The 26,554-nt window shown below is 43.4% G+C and overlaps 3 protein-coding genes and 1 non-coding gene across 7 annotated transcripts in view; 2 read left to right on the forward strand and 2 right to left on the reverse strand.

Moving 5' to 3' along the window:
• The window catches only part of Gcc2 (GRIP and coiled-coil domain containing 2), a 40,944-nt gene extending 35,562 nt beyond the window's left edge, over positions 1 to 5,382 (forward strand). Inside the window, exon 23 of the mRNA XM_028892431.2 lies at positions 3,872 to 5,382. Within this exon, the coding sequence (XP_028748264.1) occupies positions 3,872 to 3,942 (71 nt within the window). The 3' untranslated portion in view covers positions 3,943 to 5,382. The remainder of the gene's footprint in view (positions 1 to 3,871) is intronic.
• Positions 5,383 to 7,875: 2,493 nt separating this feature from the next.
• Positions 7,876 to 7,979, reverse strand: LOC114708908. The gene has a single exon (XR_003736860.1). It is a non-coding gene; the product is annotated as a U6 spliceosomal RNA (small nuclear RNA).
• Positions 7,980 to 12,773: 4,794 nt separating this feature from the next.
• Positions 12,774 to 15,525, reverse strand: LOC114708902 (oogenesin-1-like). Of its 2 annotated transcripts, XM_037199904.1 has the most exons (3): positions 15,415 to 15,525; positions 13,415 to 15,280; positions 12,774 to 12,882 (listed from the first exon to the last, which is right to left on the reverse strand). In XM_037199904.1, exons 2-3 carry the CDS (start codon positions 14,839 to 14,841, stop codon positions 12,870 to 12,872), a joined length of 1,440 nt encoding a protein of 479 aa, XP_037055799.1. In that variant the 5' UTR covers positions 14,842 to 15,280; positions 15,415 to 15,525; the 3' UTR covers positions 12,774 to 12,869. The 2 variants fall into 2 exon arrangements, with proteins under 2 accessions (XP_037055799.1, XP_037055800.1); XM_037199905.1 differs by lacking the exon at positions 15,415 to 15,525 and having other exon boundaries at positions 13,415 to 15,350.
• Positions 15,526 to 15,661: 136 nt separating this feature from the next.
• Positions 15,662 to 26,554, forward strand: part of Lims1 (LIM zinc finger domain containing 1) — a 106,811-nt gene continuing 95,918 nt past the window's right edge. For 2 of the 3 annotated variants that reach the window (XM_028892462.2, XM_037199906.1), the window contains exon 1: positions 15,662 to 15,799. In XM_028892462.2, the coding sequence (XP_028748295.1) occupies positions 15,768 to 15,799 (32 nt within the window). In that variant the 5' untranslated portion in view covers positions 15,662 to 15,767. The remainder of the gene's footprint in view (positions 15,800 to 26,554) is intronic. The other variant, XM_037199907.1, reaches the window with a different exon arrangement.

Consider the following 26,554-nt stretch of genomic DNA (forward strand, 5'->3'; position numbering starts at 1 on the left):
ATACTGTCCCATAGTGGAGTGGAGTGTTCACATCAGTTAGGTTAACAGTTTTTCCATAGACTCCTTTGAAATGCTGTGATTGATAGACCTGGCTTCAAACTGCAAATTAAGAATCAGGGTTTTATTTTTGGATTAGTCTAGAATGTTTTCGTTCCTAAGCATACAGAGGAAATACGGTAATGTCCCTGTAGCTGTGAGTTTTCGGCCAGTTTTTCTGGCCAAAATAGAACTAGAGATTTGTAAACTCCCCACACCGCGCCATCTCTCTGGCTCCCTCTCCCTGCAGCTCCTGTTACTGCAGCACATCAGTCTCTACTGCATTCAGTTGACCTTCCCCTTCAGGCTTTGTTTTGTTGCAGTTTTTCAGGTTTAGTTGAAGAGTTGTAAGGGTATAGTTGTTTGGGTTTGTTTGTTTTTATCCCCTTCTAATTGTATTAAGTCATGTTTTTAACTTAATATACCGTATATGAATTGAAGAAACTGATCATTTGCTCCATAGCAGTCCAGCAATTTGAACTTGGTGTTTATAGGAGTGTTGCACTTAGTCAAATACTGCACGTACACAGGAAGTCAGTTTCCTGATTACATCTAGGTGGATCTGGGCAAAGTGAGTACCTCACAGGTATACTGTGTACTTACTGTGTATAGCATTGTAATACTAAGCCCAGAATATATAGACACCAACTTGTGATTGATGTTCTCATCTTAACAGTCTAACATGTTCCTCTGTCCCTTATGCATCCTAAATAATCTAATAAATTTAGAATGGCTCTTGAGGGGGTTGGACAGATGGCTCAGTGGTTAAAAGCACTGGCTGATCTTCTAGAGGTCCAGCAACTACATGGTGGCTCACAACCATCTATAGTGGGATCTGATGCCCTCTACTGGTATAAAGTCAATAGAGCACTCATATACATAAAATAAATAATAATTCTTAAAAAAAAAAAAAAAAAAAAGAATGGCCCTTGGAATTCAGTTACTTAGTATGCTTAGTAAGATTTACCTTCTGGCTCTCACCCAAGATTTCCCATTTTTAGCAAGCTGGCCCTTGTGGTATGGGGATGTGCTTCAGGAGATCTGGATCTAGGACTAATGAGTCAGGGTTAATGTTTAGCAGGATTACTTACTTCATAAGTATTGGTAGTTTCTTTACATCTGTTTTCATGAAGCATGTCTTCCTAACGAAGAAAGTTCTCAGTACTTACAAAACTCTTATTTCTGCTACTATAGTTCAGATGAACATAGCCACAGTTAACAGTAACCAAATGAAGCCAGACATGGTACCTATATCCTAGGTATATATACCTATAACCCCACCATTCAAAAGACTGAGGCAGGGCAATATCAAGAGTTCAAGTTTACCCTGGGCTACAGAGTGAATACCAGCCACAAGGGCTATGTAGCAAGGCCCTATCTCAAACAACAACAAAAAAACTCAATATAGGAAAATACCATTGGGGCTGGAGAGATGACTCAGTGGTTAAGAGCACTGGCTGCTTTTCCAGAGGTCCTGAGTTCAATTCCCAGCAACCACATGGTGGCTCACAACCATCTGTAATGAGATCTGGCACCCTCTTCTGGCCTGCAGGGATACATGCAAGCAGAACACTAGATACATAATAGAGAGAGAGAGAGAGGGAGGGAGGGAGGGAGGGAGGGAGGGAAGGAAGGAAGGAAGGAAGGAAGGAAGGAAGGAAGGAAGGAAGGAAGGAAGGAAGGAAGGAAGAAGTCTTTTTTAAAAAAAAGAATATACCATTTACTGGGGCTGGAGAAATGGCTCAGCAGTTAAAAGCACCGGCTGCTCTTCCAGAGGACCTGGGTTCAATTCTCAGCAACCACATAGAAGCTCACAACTGTCTGTAACTATAGTGCCAGGGTACCCAACACCCTCATATAGACATACATGCAGGCAAAACACTAATGCACATAAATAAAAGATAACAACAAAGGATTTCCTAAGTTTCTTAAGATGGTTTGCCGCTGCCAGGTGGTGGTGGTGCACATCTTTAATCCTGGCACTTGGGAGGCAGAAGCAGGCAGGTCTCTATGAGTTCAAGGCCAACCTGGTCTACAAAGCGAGTTCCAGGACTTACACAGAGAAACCCTGTCTGAACCACCACCACCACCCCCCCCAAAAAAAAAAAGATTGTTTGCTGCTTCTCTCACTGACATAACAGATGAGAACCCACAAAATTAAAAAACATGATGGGTTAATCACAAACCAGATATAGTTGACAGAATGAGTGAGCCAGAACATGAGTAAGAAGGAATCGTGTAGAACTGAGTGTCAAGAAATAGATGAAAGACCTAGAAAAGTTGGGCGAAGAAAACACTGGACAGATGTTTAGTTGAAGTCGTGTCCTAAGTAGACTGTACTTACCCTCCATTTTGGCTCAGAGTTCTAAGACAAGGGCCTGGAGATGGAGCTCAGTAGAGTGTTTGCTTAGCATGCAGGAGGCCCTGGGTTCTGTCCCCATCACTGCCTTAAATAGGTGGTACATACCTCTAATCCCACCACTTGAGAGTTGGTAGAGGAGGTTCAAGAATTCAAGATCATCCTCAGCTGGCCAGTCTTAAGATACATGAGACCTTGTGTTTCAGAGGGTTTTGTTGTTGTTGTTTATTGTAAAGTGAACTTTCTTGTAAGAAAAATGCTTTCAGATAAGTTGGGGAAGTTTCTCAGATCTCTAGAGAAAGATACCTAATGACCATATAGAAAAAGTGTTTTAGCCGGGCAGTGGTGGCGCACGCCTTTAATCCCAGCACTTGGGAGGCAGAGGCAGGCGGATATCTCTGAGTTTGAGGACAGCCTGGTCTATAGAGCGAGTCCCAGAACAGCCAGGGCTGTTACAAAAACAAACCCTGTCTTTAAAATAAAAAAAAAAAAAAAAAAACTTTAAAAAAGAAAAAGAAAAAATGCTTTGCACTGGCCCCTTGGCTTGTGACTAGTCTTCTAGATTAGAAAGGGATATTGATTTGATTTGAAAGAAGCAACTTATCTCTGGAGAAGAGAATTGAAGAGATTGTGGTTGGTCAGTGGTACCTGGGTTAGTCTGAAATAGTGTAAGCATTTTGGCGTACACACTTTTAATAAATGGTATCATTTAACAGCAATAAAGTTCTAGGGTCTGGAAAGGTGGCTCAGTGGTTAAGTGCACTGACTGTTCTTTCAGAGGACCTGGGTTCAGTTCCCACAACCACAGGGCAGCTGATAACCAGTTGTAACTATACCAGGGAACCCAGTGCCCTCTCTTGACCTCCATGGGTGCTACATCATATCGGTGTGGCACAGACATGTATGCAGATGAAATCCTCATACTCAAAATAATGACGATAAGTTTTTAAAATCCTAAAAGAAGCAGAAGAAAAAGAATAGGACAGAGATAGTAAATAAAGAGATTTTTTTTTTTTCTAAGACTGATTAAAGGTTCAAGCTCCAATGATTTCAAATAGGATAAAAAAGAAGTCTGCAGGCCAGGCAGTGGTAGCCCACGCCTTTGATCCTAGCACTGCAGAGGCAGAGGCAAACTGACTGTGAGTTTGAGGGCAGCCTGGTCTACAAAGTGAGTTCCAGGACAGGCTCCAAAAACTACACAAAAACCAAAAAAAAAAAAAAAAAGAAGAAGAAGAAGAAGAAATCATCTGCCTCTATTCACATAAGTTTAAAAAAAAAATGCTACATTCAACAATGGGTATTGTTCAGGTATCTGTCATCACATTATTGGTCTTCCAGTACCATGCTCAGAAACTCAAAATAATAATTAAATGTCTTTTATAGTTCCTATAGCCAATGAAATAGACATAATTCCTTATGTTGTACAGTGATTTCACACTGGTAAGATTTGGTGATTTCTTTCTTTAATCTCCACAGGTGAGGAAGAAAGTGCTTCCCGTTCCTCTGGATGGGCATCCTATCTGCATAGTTGGTCTGGACTTCGATAGACTGATGGAAAGGAAATTCTTTAAACAGAATTCATTTGGGAAAAAAAAATGGTTATCATTATTTGGTCAGGAAATGTGCATATCTGTTCACATCCTCCAATGATTGTATATATGTATAGCAGATGTATTTAGAATCTCAACTTGTAGGAAAAGGACAACAGCTTGAAGTAATGGTACCAGTCATCCACAGCCCTCTAACTCCGCACCGTGGCCTCAGTCTCTGAGATCTCCCGTGCCCAGAGAAAACAGTTCATTCCTGCACTCGAACCCCGGGAGCCACTCATCATCTAAGTAGTACTGTGAATTTTGAAATTGAACTGAATTCTGGTACCATACCAACTGGGGAGTTTAAGCTTTTAAAATAATGTTTGATGATTAAGGAAATGCTTTCTTGGTAAGGTTGACATGTTTATGAAGGGATTATGAAGTAAATATGCTTTGGTTAATTATGAGGCTAAGTTAAATTGCAATTTAGTCAGTTACTTTAAAATACACCCCCACCCACTTGTTATTTCGAAACTTACTGGTGATGTGTCGCTGACATTGCCCAGATGGCCCCACCCCAGCTGATGTGTTTCCCTGCTGTCTCCAGGCTCTTAATGTGCTGCCTGCCACTCCTCATAAGCCATGAGTCTGTTCGGAGAATCCCCTGCATCTCAGAACAGTGACTGTCTTACTCAGCATTAAATCTCTACGTGAACCTGGTGCTCCCAGTGTTATTCAGCTAGGCTTGTTCCCTACGCATGGCCCCCAGAGGGGCTTAGGCGCGCTGTTGGTGAATGAGCCTAGCTGGGAGAGTGTTACTTGCCTTTATGTCTCTGGAAATAATCTATTGACTAGATTAAAATTGTGCTCTTAAATCAAATTTGGGGATTATATTTTAATATGTAATTTGTTAATAACCACATAGTGCTCTCTGGAGTTATTAAACTTACAGTTTATTCTCTAATTTTCAGTCTCGGTTAGAAACTGGACTGTACTTAAGTCACTATGAATATTGGTTTCCAACCCATTTTAACTGAAATTTGCTGCTGACATGTTGGTTTGTTCTCTTAAAGCTATCTATCTCTCTCTCCGTGTTTGCTCCTCCTAGGTTAGAACAGACCTAACTAGTGAATGTATTGGTTAAACGCATCTATCTCAGAGCTGACTTTAGAAGTTGAAGTTTTTTAACTTCATAAACTGTGAATATGAGTATGCCAAGTGGCATCCAATATAATTTTAGTAATATTTAAATAAATTCCACTTTTTCTTTGGGCCTACTCTGCCTTTTGAAGTCTGTACAAACTTGTTTTGGAATCTAGTCTGTTCATATGAATATAATAAAAATGCCTTTTGCATGGTAAAAATTACTTTGATTATAAAAGACATATATGCTTTTTGTGACCAGCAATAAGGAACTATAATGATTGATATTTCTATTAAATGCATTTAACTGTATGTTATGTTTTTATGACTATTCTTTTTCTGTTAAACACTGTCTTTGGGGTTTTCAGTTAGGTTGTGAGGTGGAGTTGCAGACTCTTTTACTACTGTCCCTCCATAGCTGGGACCTATTGGTGCTTAAGAAAATGTGTTACAGACTGAGCGATGCAGGAGGCCATGGCAGAAAAAACTCCCTTCAGCTCAGGAATTTGAGGCCAGCCTACTGAGACCACGTCCCCTACCCCACCCCAGCCTCATCAGAGAACACAGATAGCCAGGCATGATGGTACATGCCTTTATTCCTAGGATGCTGAAGTAGGCAGATCTCTATAATTTGAGGCCAGATTGGTATGCGTCCTGAGTTCCAGTCCAGCCAAGAGCTATGTAGTAAGATACTGTTGAGAGAGAAAAATAGACAGAGATACCAGCTGGACCTGGAAGCAACACTTGTGCCTTTGTTTGGGCAATCTAGCCATGGATTGGAGCCGAGACGGAGCTGGCAAAGGGTGCAGCCCCAAGGTGACCTCTGAGAGGAAGGGTTTTGCTCAGTTCCTTCAAATTCCCTTGGGCTGAGATATAGGGAGAGGCAGAGCAGAGAGAAACACAAGTCCTGAAAAACAAGGACCAGTTAAACCTTGGCAGGGAGTGGGCATGGCCCTTAGGCCTAGCAGTTAATGGATATGTAGGCTTCAACCAGGTTAGTTCAATGCTCACCTGCATTGTGCCCCTAACAACATGTTTTTGAAACTTTCTACATACCCAGAGCTGGGGCTGAAATCCCATTTACTACTGAGTACAGTGCTGTGACTGATTCTGTACAGTAAAGGACAAGCAGGCCTTTATGGGACTCCTTAGTCACTGGTGGAATTTCATTCCCTATGGGCTCGATGCCTGCACTCACTGAATAGACTTTTTATTTTTATGAGGCCAGCCTGGTCTACAAAGTGAGTTATATATATTTTTATGAGGCCAGCCTGGTCTACAAAGTGAGTTGTATATATTTTTATGAGGCCAGCCTGGTCTACAAAGTGAGTTGTATGTATTTTATGAGACACAGTTTCTCTGTGTAACTGTCCTAGCTGCCCTGGAACTTGCTTTGTAGACCTGGCCTTGAACTCAGAGAGATCTGCCTGCCTCTGCCTCCTGAGTGCTGGGATTAAAGGTGTGCGCCACTACCACCCGGCTGTGATGATTTGATTTGATTTTTATTACTGAATAGGCTTTCCCCACCCCACCACCCCCCAAAACAGGGTTTCTCTGTGTAGTTTTGGTGCCTGTCCCGGATCTCACTCTGTAGCCCAGGCTGGCCTTGAACTCACAGAGATCCGCCTGGCTCTGCTTCCCAAGTGCTGGGATTAAAGGTATCTGCCACCGCTGCACAAACAGAATAGGCTTTTTAAAAAGGTAAGTCTGTTTTTGGACCTGGAGGATGGTTCCTGGCTAAGAGTACCTCTGCTCTGGTGTTAATCCAACTGATCCAGAACAAGACCACTACCACAATTAAAAGCCAGATTTGGAACAAGCTTTAATTAAATACTGGCCAGGTGAATGGGCTCTGGCCAGATCCATCTCTGGTTTCCCATTTTTTCCCAGAAAAAAATGGCCTGGAGTCTCATAGTTAGCAGCAGCTTAAGTATTTCCCATCAAGTCCAATCAGGGGCCAGCATACATCTTGACTTACCTCCAGGCTTCCTCCAATCGGACAAGTGCACATCCTGATGTACTTCCTGCCTATGAACCTCCCACCCACATGTGATCTGGTGCAAATGGGTCAAACAAACTTGTTCAGGGCAGTGAAAACATATGGCTTGTTATATTTCCCATAAACAATAACCTCCAGCATTTCAGCAACTATCTGTCCTTGGGCAAGGGGCTTACAGATACGAGGCATTTTTTGTCTCATGGATCTTCAAGGCATAGTTATTAAAACTTAAAATGTAACTTTGTCTCTCACACTGGTTCGGCTCCCAGCACCCACACTAGGGCTCATAACTGGAAATAGCTCCAATTCCAAAGGATTCCATGCCCTTTTGGTCTCCTCAGACCCCCATGTGATTTACCTCTATGCATGCAGGCAAACACTTACACACACAAAATAAAAAGATCTGCTTCAAAAGAAAAAAGAAGGGACTGGAGAGAGATGACTTAGCACTTTTTTTTTTTTCAAGTAATTTATTTTTATTTTACTTGCATTGGTGTTTTGCCTACATGTATGTCTGTGTGGGGGTGTCAGATCTTGTGAGCTGTCATGTGGATGCTGGGAATTGAACCCAGGTCCTCTGGAAGAGCAGTCAGTGCTCTTAACCACTGAGCTATCCAGCCCAACTTAACACTTTTTTAAGTACATTTATTTATGTATGGGAGCCCACAGCATGGGGTAGAGGCCTCAGGACAACTTGTGGGAAGAGATTCTCTCCTTCTCCCATGTGGGTCCCAGGTCAGCAGGCTTAGCAGTAATTAACATGGCCATTGTTGTAGTAGCTGTTGTTTAGGTTTGTGTTATTGTTTTTTAATATGGACCAATTAATAAATTTGTGTGTAATCCTTGTGCAGGGCCATCCCAATCTTCACTATATTGTTCCAATTTTAATATATGTGTTATTGAATACCACGGTTCATTTTGTTTTGTTTCTTAACGACAGTAATTCTAACTGGGGGAAAATGGAGTTTTACTTTGCATTTCCTAGTGGATAAGGATGTTGAGTAGTCTGTAAAATATTGGCCATAAATTGTTTTTTTTTAATTTTATTATTTTTTTCACACCTTTATTTTCTTTTATTTTATTTTCCAGAGCTGAGGACTGAACCCAGGGCCTTGCGCTTGCTAGGCAAGTGCTCTACCACTGAGCTAAATCCCCAACCCGGCCATAAATATTTTTAAGCCACATTAAGTGACAGTTGAGATCTTCCTGTGATTGCTTTCTACACAGACAAAAGTGATACAAAATGTCTCTTGTCCAGAAGATTGCCAATGCTGCTGCTTGTGTTCACTGAATCTTTTTTAACACCTAGAAGACACGTGGCTTGTTGGTTTTTTTGTTTTGCTTTATGAAGTATATTCTTCTTAGTAATGCTATACTCACTACTTCTTGTCCTTTTTTGTTGTTTCTTTGCCCGTCAGGGATAGAACCCAGGATCCAGTGCGTGATAAGCAAGCACTGCACCACTGAACTGCACCCCAGCTCCTTGCTGCTTCTCTACATGATAACATGCTGCATAGAGATGATGCTCTCCTTTTTTGCTCTTTTTCTTAGCCAAGGAGTTCTGACAAGGTCACATTGCCTTGAAAAGCCTGTTCGTCTCCACTTGGTGTTTTACCAGCTCTCCCAAGGAAGTGAATCTATTAACAAACCCTGACAATCCTGATTTCAGAATATTACATTTCAGAATATTACATTATTCAGCAAGGCTTTTTTTTTTTTTTTTTTTTTTTTTTTTTTTTTGGTTTTCCGAGACAGTGTGTGTGTGTGTGTGTGTGTGTGTGTGTGTGTGTGTGTGTGTGTGTGTATGTGTGTAAGTCAGAGAAGTTTTACAATTTGGTTCTCTTCCATCAGCCATGCAGGTACCGATCAAACTCAGGCTGCATCAGGCAGGCATCTTTACTGATGAACCATCTCACCAGCCCTGGAACAGATTTTTATTATTGATTTGAAAGAAAGAGCTTATAAACCTGGAAAACAGTGATTGAATTAGTCTCGTGCCCACATTGGTGTTGTGTTCATCCCAACGGCAAGAATACAACCACTACCACAATTTGAGCCAAATTTGAAGCAAGCTTGGATTTTTTTTTTTTTTAAATTGGAGTGCACCGAAGAGTTGGCCAGTCTGCCTCCTAAGTCGGGTTAAAGGGAGCAGCCTCGAATCCATTTCTTGGGCCCCTTTTAAGGAGTAAAATCACTAATAGTTTTGAAGAAAAGACACACTGTGGCAATAAGGAAATACAGAAAAAAAAATCTCAAAAAACATGTCACCATGTTATTAGGGAGGGGTCAGGGAAGGTAAGGGTATTCTCAAAAACAAGTCAAGGCCATGGGTTGGAGAGGGTCAGGTTTTAGGAGACAGAGCAACTCAGCTCTTACAGTAAACAGAACCTTATTTTTAACAATAAGTTTAATAACAGCAATAACATCTCCTGCCTTCAAAATGGAGTCAGGCAGGTTCCTGACTGCCACTGGCCACCCTCCTCTGTCGGGAGAGGCGATTGGAGTCAGTGAAACATGGGGGCTCAGGAAACCTGGGGCTCAATCAACAAATCCTGTTACCATGACAGTTGGCTGATCAAGATGACCCGGAGTGACCCTTCAGAGCTAGATGAAATACAGTGAAGAAGCCTATGGGAAGCACGGGGAATCCATTGAGGGGTGACCACGGCACCCATCCACCCTCCCAATGAAACAGTGTGAAGTAACCTGCCCCGGCATGCTTGCCTTGAGTTAGTGGCTGATAGAAGACTTGAAATAGCATTTTGCTATACAGATGGAAAAGAAACTTCTCCAACTTCCTAATAGGTGCAAACACAATGTACATCTTTTTAAATGAATACAACCAGATGTATTTAGACTAAAGGCTAAGCTGTGCTGTTCAGGATTCATGAGATCATCTATGGTAAAAAGTGCTAATGCTGGGTCATGGAATGACTGACAGGCTGCAGTCCAATTAATCCAACAATGGCTAGCTATGAATTCTTGAAAAGCCCATCTAGTAGTTGCTCAGTCTGGGTGTCAGACACAAGGCTAGATGTCTCAGCTAGTCTTCTATATGTGCTGGAATCTCAAAGAAGCCGACTCCAATGCCAGTGAAGGAAAAGGATGTGCTGACAAGGAGAGGGCAAGCAGAGTGAAGAACAAACCCTCCCTTCTTCTGTTGTTTTTATATAGGCTTCCAGCAGAAGGTATGGCCCAGATTAAAGGTGTGCCTCCCAGCCTCAAGGTCTGGATCGTAAGTGTGCCCTCCATTTCTGGATTGTAGTTCATTCCAGATATAGTTGACAACCAAGAATAGCCATCACTGGCCGGGTGGTGGTGGCGCATGCCTTTAATCCCAGCACTCGGGAGAACAAGCCAGGCAGATCTCTGTGAGTTCAAGTCCAGCCTGGTCTACAGAGCAAGATTCAGGACAGGCACCAAAACTACACAGATAAACCCTGTCTCAAAACAAACAAACACCCAGCACTCGGGAGGCAGAGGCAGGCGGATCTTTGTGAGTTCGAAGCCAGCCTGGTCTACAAAGCGAGATCCAGGAAAGGCGCAAAGCTACACAGAGAAACCCTGTCTCGAAAAACCAAAAACCAACCAAATAAACAAACAACAAAAAAACAAACAACGAAAAGACTAGCCATCACCAGAGTGCTTAGGAAGCTGGGTGTAGTGACACATCACCCTCTAATCCCAGCACCTGGCAAGTGGGTCAAGCCCAGCCTGTTCTACGTAGCAAGTTCCAGGCCAGCCATTGGTGAAATCCTACCTAAAAAAAAATAGTGGTGATAGGAAACCCATATTTCAGGATAATAATGGAAGTCTCACATAATATTGTAACTCACTGTCTTGGTTACTGTTCTGCAGCTGTGAAGAGACACCACGACCAAGGCAACCCATGTAAAAGTATTTAATTGGGGTCTTGAGTACTTCAGAGGGTCAGCCTGTTATAATGGTGAGGAGCAGAGTGCTGGAGCAGTAGCTGAAAGATTTATATCATGATCAGCAGGAAGCAGGCAGAAAGAATGAGACAGGGCCTGCCGGGTTTTTGAAAGCTCAAAGCCCACCTTCAGTTACACATCTTCTCCAACAAGACCACACCTACTCCAACAAGGTCCCAGTCCATATTCACCCCCAAGTCCATCACCTGTGTTCATTGCTGGGCTATTTCTTCAACCCCACAAAGAAATATTGTAAATGATGTATTCAAAACAAATACTTACAAATGAAGTCAGACTGGGTTTTGTAGACTTCACTGATCTCATATGTGATCATGTGGGAGTGAGTAATGGGATTCTTCGTGCACAACTCAGTGGAGTGGAATTTTAGGAATGCTAAACTGTCCTTCTCCCAGAAACATCTCACACAAATATTCTCCTACTCCAAGCTTTTTCTTAAGGACATGATAAGAACGGGGCTATGGGTGTAGTTCAGTGGTACAGTCCTTCCATACATGAAGCCCTGGTTCCTTTGTCAGGCTTGTAAAGGGCATTTGGTGTTCAGACAATGTGATAGCTAATATTGGTTGTCAATTTGATTTCATTTGGAATCATCTAAAATACAACCCACTGGGTATTCCTATAAAGGACTTTTTTTTTTTAATCAGATTATCTGAAGCCTAAAATGTGGACAGCACCCTTCTGGTGGCACCCAGATACAAGGATGTGGGAGGAAACTTTGCTTTTTGTCTGTTTGCCCTCTCTCTTAATGACAAGTTCATCTGTCCTGTTGCTGATATCTAACTTTTTTGGGCTTCCAATGTAGGCTGAAAACAAGCAGCTCTCCAGGAATGCTCCAGGCCTTCAGCACCAGATTTTGACTGTTGAAACATCTCACCTTGTGGACTGAGCAACTACTGGATTCTTGGCTTCTTCCATGTGAGTTTGAACATAGGACGTTCAGAGTCCAAGGTTTCACTCTGAATTAATGCACAATACTGCCCACTACATAGTATTTCTTTCTATAACAAAATCAGATGGAAATAATAAAACTCAGTGCTGAAGATATAGACGTTATCTAATTAGTTTATTATTTGGAAGCAGGAAACAGTTTCCCCTGCCCTCTTACTACATACTTATCTGGTAAAGATGGAAAGAGATGGAAAATAAGAAAAAAAAGCTTTTTTAAGTATTTATTTTGAATACATGCTTTACAATAATTCTTTGTGGGGCTGGAGAAATAGCTCATCAGGGAAGCATGCTTGCTGCTCTTACAGAGAACCCCAGATAACTCCCAGCACCCACATGGCAGCTCAGAATCATCTGTAACCCCAGTTCCAGGGGATGCAGCATCCTCCTCTAGTCTCTAAGGGTACATAGGTACAGGCACTCATACACATAACTTTTTTTTTTAATTTTCATGTACTTTGTGTGCATATACACATATTGGAGGATTTACTGAGGCAACTCCACATACTTAAAAGGGAGGTTTATTTTGGGGTAACTTACAAGTGAAGGGATAGGTTACAGGATCCGGGAGAGGTGAAGTGCAGTCCAACGGTGTTCTCTGGAGAACTCTGCTTGGTCTACATCCAGCGTCCAGGGTCACCAGGAACCAAGAGAACCAGCACATCTGGATCTCAAGTCTTAAGGACTCCCGTCTCAGCCCCGCCTCAGGGGCAGGTCATAGGTAGGCGTGACAGTTACTGGAAGCCTCACTGGGGAATAGTACTTCCAGGTCAAAGCTGGAACAGCTACCCACTACATACACACATATATGAAAGATTTCCAAATATCAACTTTTGTTTTTAAAGGTTGATTGTTGACAGTCAGAACAAAGATAAAAGAAACAGTCATGGAGACATCCTCTTTTATCTTGAGAAACTGTTGAGTTGAAGAGTAAGAAGAAATTCAATCCCATGTTCTAGAACAACCATATTTTTCCAAGTTTTCTTTGTGGCAGACATTGGTCAACCACAGAAGTAGAATCACTTGGAGAGCACATTCCACAGATGGCATAACTATGATGAAACTAAAAACCACTAATCAAGAGGCAGCCAGATTTTACCCAACTACCCCAAAATGGCAGCAAGATTTCTCTTTTCTTTTGGAAGCAACATTTTTAAATTCTATTTCGTTACATTTATTTATACTATTGTGTGTATGTGTTTGGAAGTCAAAGGATAATTGAGAGATGCTTCTCTCATTCCACCACAAGGGTCCCAGGGATTGAACTCCTGTTCAGCCATGTTGCAGGCCAGGACCACAAAGTTAAACTTCTTTTTTTTTTTTTTTTTTTTTTTAAACCCCCAAAACTCAGTATATTTATTATATGCAATCGAGGATGCACAGTGTATATACACTCCCAATACTAGGCTTCCATATTTAGTACCTGAAGCAACCTTATCCTACTTACGGACAAAGGCAAAGTCTGGCCTCCAGGTCAAAGAAACAGGAGTGAAAACAGTCCAGGCAGGTTCTTGTAGAAAAGGAGACTTTCTTGGGCTGCCTTTTGGCCCTGAGTATATCCAGCAGCTCGGGACAAAGCAGCTTAAATTTGTTTCTAAGTATTCTCAATTCCTCATAGCATTCCAGAGGGGCAGGGTACAGCTCCTGGGCCAGCTTGGTCAGCTTGGCTGTGTGACGTAGAAGGTTCTTCAGGACAAGCAGAGAGATATTATTATGATAGAAATTGACCTTGGTAAGCTGGAAGCAGTGGCTCAGGGCAGGCAAGATAGCAATGAAATGAGAGTCCCTCATCTCGCACTCCTCCAATTCCAGGGTTTGCAGGGTACTTGAGATTCTTGCAAGGAGAAGCCCGAGAAGCTTAGGGCATGAATCGGAGAGCACTACACCACTCAGGTTCAGGTGTCTGAGCTCACGGATGTTCAGGCACTGGCTCAGGTAATCCAAGTCTGACTGGGAGAGGCGGCAGTCAGTGATTGACAGGGTCTTCAAGGGGGTCTTCAGGCACCTGAGCCACTCTTCAAGGCAGCCTGTTAAAAAGTAGATGTTATACACATAGAGATTCTGGAGACACGGGAGCTTGGAGATCTGAGAGAGCAACATGCTTATCCATCCCTGCTCTGCAGAGGCAGCAAATCTGAAGGGCTTCGGAATTCCCTCTAGCACAAGCGTGTGAAGATTTCTCATCTGCTCCAGGTAAGGAAAAAGCTGTGCCATGAATTCAAGTGACCATTGACTCAGCTGCAGCTCCAGGATACAGTCCAGATCTATATTTTTGAAGATCTGTAATGCAGCAAAGACAGGTGAATCCCAAATCTTCAGCTTTCTGCAGCATAGATGAATGGAACCTTTGCGCTGCTGGGCCCACTGTAACAGGTACGTTTCACATTTATTGAACCTGGCCTTTATGAGTTCAAGATCAGTTACCACCTTAAAACGTTTCTTCACCCCAGAATTAGGGCAGATCTCCTCCACTGGTTGCTTCTGCCTCTTGGCTTGTGGTGAGCGGTCACCTTCCTGGGTTTCAGCCCTAATGCTCCAGAAGTCCTGGTGCACATTCGTCAAATCAAGCACTCTGAGTTTCGAACGCCTTGGATGAACCTTCTCTGTAATCAGCACATCTAGTCCAGCAAGCAGAGCTTTCAAAATCTCCAGGTGGGGGTCCTTTATCAGGGTTCCCGCAGGAAGGCATGGGAATGGCCAGGCAGACACCATGGCCCTCAGGATGTTTATACGTCTGTCAGTGAAGGCCTCCTCAAACATCGCCGGGAGCAGCCCCATGGGCAGCTCCTCCAGGGTAGAAATGATCAAATTCTCCTCCCTCAGCAGCCTCTGTCTTGCCAGCTGCATGAGTGTGGGTGGGGCCTGGTCTCCCATTCTGACCGGTTTATTTCAGGGATAATAATGCCTACTCAGCCACGTTCCCAGTCTTCAAACCCGAAGTAAAACTTAAAACAAAAATACCCTAAACATTCCAAGCTCCTGTAGGCTGGAAGGGGGCCAATGCAGATGAGACCTCCACCCCTGGAAGACCGACGTGCATGACACCCTCCTTGGCACAATCTCCTTAGGATCGTCGCAGGGCGGGTAGAACCACGTACAGACCCTTTAACGCCCTGAAGAAAGAATCAGGCGGCCCATCTGCCAAGTTGAGTCACAGCCTCCAGCCCACGATACTGCGGCCTGTCCTTTGACCAGTCACACCTTACCACGTGTTCCTCGCGGGTTAGACGCAGTGGCTCTCCAGGAGTGTCAGGGGCATCCTCGGAACGCCCATAAGCCTCTCTGTCTGCTTGGGGCCAGGGAGCAGCAGCGCCTGCGGCCAAACGAGAAGAAAGCAGGCTTAGGGCCTGGACGAAAGGGATGGGCCTGGTGGGGGCGGGGGGAGGAGGAGCTATGACGACTCAGGGGCGGGGCCAAGACCCGTCACCGAAGCTACGGGGTCCCTACCTCGCTGCTCCGGCTTTCGCCGCGTTCCTTCCCCGGCTGCTTCGGTCTACGCGGCACCCCAACCTTCCGCCCGACCGGCGATGCTCTCTGCGCCGCCCCCGCCGAACCTCACCCCGCCCCCAGCCCGGCTTCGGCTCGCCGTAGCCTTAGCCCCGCCCCTCTTACGGCCTAGGCCCACGCTCTCCGGGGCGTGGTCAGCGTCGCCATTTGCCGGGCGCTACCAGCTGGCCCCGCCCCCTTCCTGCCCGGGACCCGCCCTCCCAGTCGGCAGCTCGCCCGGGCAGCGAGGGAAAGAGGGTGCGGCCGCGGCGGCGGGGACTGAGGCACCGAGGGACCCGGCGTGGACCGCGGAGATGCTGGGCGTGGCGGCCGGAATGACCAACAGGTACGGGCGCACTCGCGCTCTGGGACCGCCGCTGCCCGAGCCTCCCTGGGCCTGGGCCTGACGGGCGGGCAAGCTTTGCCGCCGCCGCCGCGCGGCCTGCGGCTGGCGAGAGGCCCGGACACGCGCCGCCCAAGCCCGAGGCGGGAGAGGCCTTCGTGGTCCCGCTGAGCTGTCCTGTGCAGCCTCGGGGTGGGAGGGCGGATCCTGTCCCAGAGCTTGGCTCCAGGTAGTTCACTTTCTCCCCATAAGGAAGAACGGAGCAGGGGCGTCTCAGGACCACACGGACGAACATGTTTGTTGTATTAAAAGTGGAAACGGACGTGTTAAATATTTATTCATTGAATAACCCGTGGTATATTAACATGCATAACGCGTCTTAATGAAAAGTAGTGTACCCTAAGCAGAAAAGTTAAAACGAACAGCCTGTTACATATTTTACAACTCCTTTCCATGTCTGGCTTAATAGAAAAGGCAGCTAGCTGCGTTCTGGTTTTTTGCATTGTCTGTTGTGATGTGTTTTGAATGAATTAAAGGAAATTTAGTCTTAAATGGATGGATGGGCAGTTTGAAGAGACGTATTCTTACAGCTTTTCCAAATAATTGTGAGTGTTCTTTGTGACTCCACCAGAAGTTCAGAAGATTGTTTCTTAAAGGCTAGTTTTTATGTGAAATCTGAGCTCACAGTTACATGAAATTCCTCAAGACTGCCTTGTATTTGAATGGAACTGTTACTTACTGTAACGGGTTTGTATTGGCTTACCGCATTAAGGAATGTCCCAGATGCTAACACATCTTATTAACGTCTCGACCACCGGTTTCATTAAATTCTTAAAGTATCGGGGAAACTGTCAAACTCAAGATGTGGTAATTTTCCAACATTGCAATTTTCAGTGGAAATCATGACTTTTCTCATCATCAACAAAATATTGTCAGTTGTTGTCCCCAAAATTCAGTTTCAATGAAATGTCTGCCAAATGTAAGTCTAAATCACCATGGTTGTCTTGTCTGTTATTCTTGCAGTAAAAATGGTATTTCAAAAAATGCTTCTAATTCAGCTCAGTGCTTAACATAGCATGTGCTTTTCCTTGAGATAGTCACATTACTTTGGTATGTAGCAGAAGCACATTAGGCACCAAGGAAGATGATCAAGAGTTAATAATTTTTACAGTCATCATGGACAGTTACTGCCTTTGCCATGGACATTTTTCACTGAAAAAGATGTGTGGAATATTAAGTTGATAGGGAATTGAAAATATTTGTGAGCTGTAGAGAATAATGGGTATGCAGACTAAAATATAATGGTGTCTGTATAGGACAAGTGTGTCTCTAGTCTAGTGTCCTCCCCTGATGCCATCCCCTTCTTACCCCAAATCTCACTCTGTAGAATCTCACTCTTAGGCTGGCCTTGAATTTGTCCATGATCCTCCTGCCTAGCTTCTGGAGGGCTGGGGTTACAAATTTGGCCACCGTGTGTACCCCTCCCCCTGTTTTGTTTTGTTTTTTGTTTTGTTTTGTTTTTGCAGTAAGTACATTCTTATCGATACACTGCCATCGCTGTGGAACATCTACAAAACTGAAGCTCTTTCACACATTGAACGGTTCCCCATTCCTTGTTTCCCCCAGCTCCTGGCAACCACCGTTCTGCTTCTCTTTGAATTTAACCTTTGAGTACCTCGGATAAGTGGAATTACACAGTCCTCATTGCATGTACCATAGTTGGTTTGCTGAGCAATTAGTCTGGATGTCCAACAGTTTGTTGCACTCTTCACCCGAAAGACATTTGGGTGCTTGCATTTCTAAGACATTAAAACTAAAGATACTGTGGATGCTCGTGTACAGGTTTTAGTATGAACATATGTTTTCCCTCTCTGTGAAATAAATGTCAAAGGGTATGCACTTACCAGATTGTATAATAATTGTATGTTTAGCTTTTTAAGAAGCAGACAGTTCCTCCCCCCACCCCCCAGAGTGGCTGTACTATTTTATCAAGGACACTTAAAGGGGAAATTGACATTCTTATCCTGTATGGAAAGAATTTGACAAAATTATCACTGCCTTCAAAGTTTTTTTTCTTTTTGTTATTTTTAATGATATGGATGTGTGTGAGTTTGTGTGTGGGTGTGTGCATGTGAGTGCAAGAACCTACAGAGAAGCCAGAGGATCCCTCTAGGGCTGGAGTAAGAGGTGATTATGAGATGCCTGATGTAGGTGCTAGGAATCGAACTTGGGTCTTCCGGAAAAGCGGTATGTGTTCTCAACCACTGAGCCATCTAGCTCTCCAACTCCCAAAGTATTTCTTGAATTAGCGTTGAAGTATGGAATTTTTTTTTTTTTTTTTGAAGATTTATTTACTTATGTATACAGTGTTCTCTTTGCATGTATCCCTGCAGGCCAGAAGAGGGAGCCAGATCTCATTACAGATGGTTGTGAGCCACTGTGTGGTTGCTGGGAATTGAACTCAGGACCTCTGGAAGAACAACCAGTATTCTTAACCTCTGAGCCATCTCTCCAGCCCGTAGTATGGAATTTTTATTCTTGGGGAGTTTTATTAGGACTAAAGAACGAAAACTTGAAGAACCACCATGGGTCCTCAGGCCCTGTAGGGCAGTGCCATTATGAAGAGGGAAACTGCTGTGACACCTAGTGTCTCTCTAGATTTGCAGTGTTTTACTCTTGCTAGGGAAACAGGTTGTGTGAGGTGTTTTGCGTGTGTGTGTGTGTGTGTGTGTGTGTGTGTGTGTGTGTGTGTGTGTGGCTTTTTGGGTTTTTTGTTGTTTTTTAAGACAGGGTATCATGAACTTACTATGTAGCTAAGGATGACTTTGAGTTTCTCATCTTCCTTTTGAATGCTGGAATTGAAGGCATGTATCACCTATGTACCACGGGTTTATGCAGTGCTGGGCCTCAAACCTGGGGCTTTATGTATGTAACTCAAGCACTCTACCATCTGAGCTAATATTCAAGGCCTGAAACACCTTAGTTCTTTAATTGTTCTGTGCTCTACAGTCTTAGAGAAAATGATCCATCAGGATTTTGCCCTTACTTGTTTGATTATTTATTTATTATAGGATTGTACTATATTGATTTTAGCATTTGTGCTCTTTCCCTTTGTGTGAGCCTCCTGGCTCATCTCCTTGGTAGTTTTTAATATTGCTAAGTGTGGGTACTGGAAGTGAGCTTTCTCTCCTTCCTTGGGAGGACTCAGAGCCTATCCTTCAGTGAAGAAACTCAGCAACCTCAGAAATCCATCATGGGAGAATAGAGCTTAATTCTGCATTTGTATTTCAATAATGTCTATTTGTTCAGATAATCATTTAAATATGCCTCAGTACAGACCATATTCTTTGTTGGGGGGCTGCCCCCACCTTTTTTCCCCCCAGGGTGCTCTTGAGGAACGAGGGATAAGGGATTTAGATAGAAATATAGAGGGGAGAGAGAGATAGAAACAGGATAGCCTTGGGAGGGCCTGGATCCTAATCCACAGGCCCCCTTCTGTCTCTTTTAAAGGGCTTTTTAAAGGAATGCCAAGGGGTAGATCAAAAGACCTCCCCCCAGCACAGCCAAGTGCAGACCCTTCCAGATACCAGCAGAGTGGGGAGTGGGATGGAAAGTCATTCACACCCAGGTGCTGCATCCATGGGGAATGTTAATTATCATAGAGAGATGAAGAGAAAGACAGGAAAGAGGGAGGCAAGGAAAAAAGAAAGGAGAAAGCGGAGGTGTGCACACCTCGTGGGAATGGAGAGAGAGAGGGTGGAGGAGAGGAAGGGGAGGAGTTTTTCCTTAAAATGAGGCTTTTACATCAGGACACAGGGCGGCCCCAAGGGGCGGGTCAGAATATTGACACTTTTCATTCTACCTTTACTCTAAGCTGTCCTATGCCCTCCTTGTCTCTACTGTTCCACATTTCTCTTTACTCTTCCTTTTGTTTTCACCAACTCAACACTAATCACTAGTCTTACTCTCCTGTTTTCCTCCACTCACATCTGTGGTAACTAATAGATAATTGTACACAGTACTATTGTTTCTTTACTTCCTAAAATGATTGTGTTTAAGGGGAGATTTTTTTTTTAATTGAATTGTTACTTTATTTTCATAGTGGATCTGTCCTTTGGTAATAATGGAGTTTACTAACAATTTTCTATTCTTGGAGAATATTGGGAATTGAGCCTATTTCTCCAATACCAGTGTAACAGGGGAAAACTATTATCTGAACCCTACTATAACCTAGTCCTTCTTAAATATTGTGAATACCTCTATTGGGGGAAAAAAAGGTTATCTTAAGGGAGAAAAAAAATTAACCAGCCTAACCCCATATATACAAATCTCACTTTAAAAAAAACAAACATAAAAGCCAAGGCAGTAGGACTCCTCCGAGAACTACCGATCTTATGTAATGCCTCCAGAGACGGTATGAAATCCCATACAAAGACTTAGTAAGTGCAATGATAAGTATGTTCAAAGAAAAAGAAGACACTAAGCAGGGTTGTGGTGGCACACGCCTTTAATCCCAGCACGTGAGGGGCAGAGGCAGGTGGATCTCTAAGTTCAAGGCCAGCCTGGTCTACAGAGTGAGTTCCAAGACAGCCAGGGCTATACAGAGAAACCTGTCTCCAAAAAATAAAAAATAAAAAAAAGAAGACACTAATAAACCCCTGGATTAATTCCAAGAAGACAGCTTTTTAAAAAAGGAAGCCAATACAGGAAATGAAACTGGATCTCAGTAAAGAGAAACAAGAAGGGGGGAGAAGAGGGTGGTAAAGAAAAGCCAAACAAAAGTACTGGAATAGTATTCACTAGGTTGAATATAAGCTTTGTGGAAGCTTCAAGAATAAAGTGGATCAGAGGGATGACAGAATATACTGCCTTGAGAATAAGGTAGACTTGGAATATTCAGTCATAGGCATAGAGGAAGGAGAATTTCATGCTTCAGATATAGGGAAACGTTCGCAATAAAATCATAGGCAGTTCCACAGATTTCTCAATAGGAACTATGGAAGGACTTGGAATAATATATTTCAAGGTCTGAAAGACAGCAGCTGCCAATCCAGCCGTCTGTTTTGCACAAAACTGTCAGTATGGAAGGAGAAAGAAAAACTTCACAATAAAAGCATTCTAAAGGAATTAGTCTCTCTAGAAGACACTTGTAGGAATCTTTCAGATTGAAGAGCAAGATAAACACTAAAAAGAATAACAGTAGTTAAACAAATAGGACAGCAAACATTGTCAACAAAGTAACAAGAATTAATACTCATTTTTCAGTAATAATTCTGAATATCAATGGTCTCAATTACCCAATCCAAACACACAGACTACCATATTGAACTTTTAGCACAGTTATCTTTGTTTGTCGGGGAAGTCTATCTTCTAAAATGAGACAGGCCGTGTCATAGCCCCTGGTTATTGCCTAGAATTTGAAGATAAGCCCATATTACTGAATACCATGTACTTTGAACATTGGACTCAGAGGACTTGAATTGGATCTGACTAGAAACCTCCTCCATAGGACTAGCTTTCATAGTAATGAAAGGTGCTATGCAAGCTGCCAAGGGAGGGAAGCAACCAATAGTCCTACCCAGGTGTGATGCCTGTGAATCACAAAATAACCAACAAAGCAAGGTACCCCAAAAGTGAAACAGTGACACTTAAATCTTGGTGCTGACCACCAGCCATCTGATTGGATTTAAGGCCTGCTCAAACTGTAAACCTAGCCAACTACCTATGGCTGGGGAGGCAGGGCATTTAATGTAGAGGGGCTCTACTACTGCCACTTTCCTAAACCAGTATAATGTCTGCCTGCATTCTAAATATTTATCCTTACACCCTCATTAAGTGTGGCTTTCCCCCTTATCAAGTAAGCTTCTTTTTTTTATTATATGGACACCATTACAGAAAGCCACAATTGATCAAAATTCAGAGACCAACTAACAGTAGGGTGCCCAGCTCCAGCTGATTTATCTGTAATACAGCCCATGTACCTGAGGCTCGGGGGACCAGGAGAAAAGGTGTGGAGGGTGGGGGAGGGGTAAAAAGAGTATAAGAGCTAGAGTGTCAGGAAGTTTGCTGCAAGGTTGTGTCTTCTCCGTATGACAAGCCACGCTCTAGAAATCTCAGCTATGTGGCTGCCTAAACGAGACCTGAGCAGTGACAACACTGGTTGACATGCTAACCTGGATGAGGGAAGTCTTCACAGTGCCCCACCCCTAGACAGAGAACTACAGGCAGTGAATGACTACTGAGAGTGGGAGATTCAGCCTTCTGCTAGGCCCTCAGGCAGACTCCAGGTTGGTTCATAAAAAAGTATGTTATGTGGATGCCTTGGCAACTGGTTTGAGCCAATATCCTTGTCCCTGTGAGCCTGTCCTAGTACATATCCACTCTTTTATTTTATTATGTGGGCACTGAGGTGGAATGTGATGAAGGTGAGGATGATTTAGTCATGATTGTGACAGTGTCTTTGTAACCAGAGTTTGAGGGCAAAAGCCCACTCTAACAGTCTTACAAGGGCAGCCTCAGCCACCTGTCCCAGTTTACCAATTAATAAGGCTTCAGCCAACATTGGGAAGAGAAACAAGTAAGGGTCCAGTAGACCAAGTTCATCTGTGGAGTACTGGCATGGCCTTTAGTTTAAATAGAATAAAAATGAGAACACTGCTTAATTAAGCAGTCTAGGTCAAGGTGTGATCTGGTTGGTTAATCGTTTCAGTTCTGGTTCTACAAAGGTATGCTGAAGACGATTAGGGAATCTGTGGTTCAAGATGATTACTTCAGCTCCAGGACATGTAGCCTCACCTATCACAGATAGAATTGTTTGCTTATATTTGGAGAATAGTCTTTTTCTGCGTGGCCCTGCTCGTCCTAGAATCCAAGGTAATATGAAGCTTTATGACACTTGACTTAACCTCTCTACCTTCAGCCTAAAGGGGGGATGAGATGAGTTAGTAGACAACCGTTCTTGAATGATTATCATGGTTATGCAGTGTCAAGTAGGAGTCTGACTCACAGTAAAGGAGATAGATACAAATGGAGGTAGAGATGTCAGGCTTTCATCTGCTTTTTATCTGGTGATCTCAGGCAAGAAGTCAATGTCTTTTAGCAAAAGCAACTTCTGAGTGTCCATTATATCTCCAACACAGATTAACTTGCTGACAGGCTCCAAGGGGCTTCCCTGGATAACTACTCTTTCTGAAAAATAGAAACAGTGTCACACTTGGAAGAATGGGCCCTACACCGTGCCTGGGCAGCACATCAGAGCTGACCCTGTTGGTGGATGGTGGGGTGAGGGTGTTGAGCCGACCCTGAGGGCATAAGATCAGGTAAACTGGCCCCACCCCTTGATGCCCACTGCATTAGGTGAGCTAACCAGGGCAGGACTAGAGAGTTTACCCTGGTAGTGAGGATGAAGGAAAGCTGGCGGGCTGACCCACCCAGCTACCACCCAGGGCTGTGAGTTGACCCATCCCAACACCCACCCCATTGATGAACTGCTGGAGCGCATGAAGTGGCCAGTCCTGCAGATCCAAAACTCCAGGATCTCCACGACACAGAGCAACAACAGGATATCTAAGAGAAGTCCCAGTGAGAGCCCAGTATTGATGCTGTAGCAGAAGCCAGAGGCCCCGAACCTGACCAATGACTCATTGCAGTGAGCACTTACAAGTAAAGATGTGTGGACTGAAGGGTAAGCTGAAGGGTAAACGAGATTTTTTTTTTCTCTTTAAAATTTTATTTTATCTTATTGGGGGTTGTTGCAAGGGCAGAGGGCAGATATGAAGAGATGGGGAAATGAATGGGATCAGAATGTATGATGTGAAATCCACAAAGAATCAATAAAAAGTTATAAAAACAAACAAACAAGCAGAGTCTCATAAATGGAATGTGTTCAGACCTTTGGCAATTATATCTTCTATCTAGCTCAGTTTATTCTTTGCTTGTCTCAAAACCTTTGTGTACAGAGAACCTTTCTTAACCTCAGGATTGGGTTGAATACCTATTGTTCTGATGCAGAGTTTTAGAAAAAAAATCAAATACTTATTCATTAGTTCAGTTTTTCTCATTCAGAGAAAGAATTTTTAAAAGGAATGATGCCTAGAATATCACACTTGCAAGTCATTGCCTACATTAGAATGTTTGGTTCCTTTGGGGCTTAGAAGGCTGTCATCACAGTTCTTGTTTTGAAATAAAATATAGGCTGGCCCAATGAAGAGTATATCTTTCTTAGAATCTAGAGATGTACTCATTTATCCACCTCATAAGTAGTATTGTTTGAGGGGTGTAGTTAGTAGTACATTGAATGGCCTCTGCATCAGCTCCTGCCTCCAGAATCATGCCCTGTTTTGAGTTTCTGTCATGTTTTTGTTTAGTGATGAACAGTGATGTGGAAGCATAAGCCAAATAAACCTTTGTCCTGCCCAAGTTGCTTTAGTCATGGTGTTTGGCCACAGCAAGAGTAACTCTAACTAAAACACGCTATATCTAATCATGCCCTATGTTAGTCACTTAACTGCAGTGCTGGAAGGCTGAAGTTTGAGCTGCAAGGCTTCTACTGGACTTTTTAAAGCTGAGTACCTACCATACGGGGAAGTGCTGCTTTTGTGTCTGGCACTCTGCTGTCTACTGTTTGTTGTCCTGGTTGTAAACAGCAGCAGACAATTTTCCATAGCAGAAGAAGGGACTTAGTGAAAAGCTGTAGGTTAGGTTAAGACAAAGGAAAGACCAGGCCTCTTAGCCTCCTCTTCAGGTTGTCTGTCTTGAGTCAACTCCGCCTGTGCGTCATGCTTCTTACTTGGCTTAAGATTCCCATATTGGGAGCAGAGCAGTCTGTCTGACCTTATTTGGACATGTGCTCATCCTTGGTCTCTGAAGTCAGGGTTTTCCCCCTCCTATTTATTAAATTTTCTCCTCTTTATTTTTTTTAATACAGTGTTAAGAGATTAAACCCAGGGGTCTTGTGCCTAGTAGGGAAATAATCCACCTTTGGGCTATATGCCCAGCCCTCAGGGCTTCTATATTCACTATGACCTAAGGAAAAATGGGGAATGAATTAGAAAAAATATTAATTGTTCACTGCAGTGTTCGTATTTTACCTAATTTGTGACTGATCCTTAAGCAAACTAAGGTCTGAGCATGGTATTTGGTGGTAAGATATGTGTTTAACATTCACGAGGCCTTAGATTCAATCCCAAACATATCATACGAGAGAGAGAGAGAGAGAGAGAGAGAGAGAGAGAGAGAGAGAGAGAGAGAGAGGGGGGGGGGGGGGGCGGGGAGGGGGAGAGAGGGAGAGGGAGGAGAGGGAGAGGAGAGAATCATTAAAGAAGCTAGTGCTCACTAGGATGTACCACATCAATCATAAAGAATTTTTTTTAAGTTATTACCAGCCAGGTGGTGGTGCATACTTTTAATCCCAGCACTCAGGAAGCAGAGGCAGGTGGATATCTGTGAGTTCAAGGACAGTCTAGTCTACAAAATGAGTTTCAGGCCAGCCAGGGCTACACAGAGCAACCCTGTCTCAAAAAAAAAAAGTTGTTATTACTGTGTATGTGTGCATAATCTGCTTCTGGGTGTGTATTGCATGGTTTGTGGGATGTCAGAGGAAACTCTGGAGTTGGTTCTCTTCTTTTTTTATTAATTAATTTATTTATTTTTGCACTTTTACTTGGGTTCCAGGGATTGAACTCAGGTGGCCAGACTTGTGCAGCAAGTGCTTTTACCCACTGAGCCATCTCCCTGGCCCTTATGTAGGTTTTTCAGAGTATTAGAGAAAAAAGGAGGAAGATGGGCATGGTGGTGCTTTTCTATAATCCTACCACTGAAGAAACCGAAAAAGGAGGATCATGAGTTCTAGGCCAGCCTGGGCTCCTTAAAGAGTTTGAAGGTATCTTGGATTACATAAAGAGACATATCTTGGAGGGGGGGGGGCACAGACAGACAGACACAGTGGTAGGAACATGGAAGAAGAGAATTTGGCAGTCAAATAGACTATAGTAGGACTTCAGAGGCATGGTCCATGTGAGGGTGAAAAAGAGTATTTTAGTCTAAAAGAAACAGTGGTCAAGCTGTTCAAGTTTATATGATAAAAATTAGCTAGGTGAGGTGGTATATAACTGCAGTACAGGCACTTGGGAGAAGCAAATTCCTTTTCTGAGAGAAGAAGGAAAGAAACAGACTTAGAGAATGGGGACAGGTTATCAGGTCCTCATACAAGATGTTTCCAAGCCACCTCACTATGGGAGGTGTCAAATTAATGATCAAATTCACTCCATTGTAATTTAACTGTAAGTAACAAAAAATATCTCTTCATGCTTATGAGGCATAAAGGTAGGTTGAGGTAGAATGAAAACTCTTCATATGAGACCTCTGTGTCATGGTCATATCTAATAAGTAAACCAAAGTGGGTCTAGACAGATCTCAGCATCAGAAATCACTGTTAGAATCTGTAAAGCTGTTAAAGAGAGTCCCATAAAGAATTAGAATTTATATGTATGAGGCCATCCTCATGAGAAAACATGCTGTACCTTCTGTGGGTCTCCTACTAGAACAATTTGTAAGGACCATTTGTCAGCCCCACAGGGCAGGCATATCCTTCTGATGACACAATTATACTCTTCTAAGACAGTTCTCCCTCCCTCCCTCCCTCCCTCCCTCCCCTCCTCTTTCTCTGTCTGTGTGTCTCTCTCTCTCTCTCTCTCTCTCTCTCTCTCTCTCTCTCTCTCTCTCTCTCTCTCTCTCTCTCTCTCTCGATTTCTTGGCATT

This window comes from Peromyscus leucopus, chromosome 16_21 (assembly GCF_004664715.2).
Source record: "Peromyscus leucopus breed LL Stock chromosome 16_21, UCI_PerLeu_2.1, whole genome shotgun sequence".
In the NCBI taxonomy this organism is placed as follows: domain Eukaryota; kingdom Metazoa; phylum Chordata; class Mammalia; order Rodentia; family Cricetidae; genus Peromyscus; species Peromyscus leucopus.

Bases quoted from the DNA above. Each gene is read 5' to 3' on its own strand.
- LOC114708902 (XM_037199904.1), bottom strand. From the start codon at position 14,841: ATGGGAGACCAGGCCCCACCCACACTCATGCAGCTGGCAAGACAGAGG.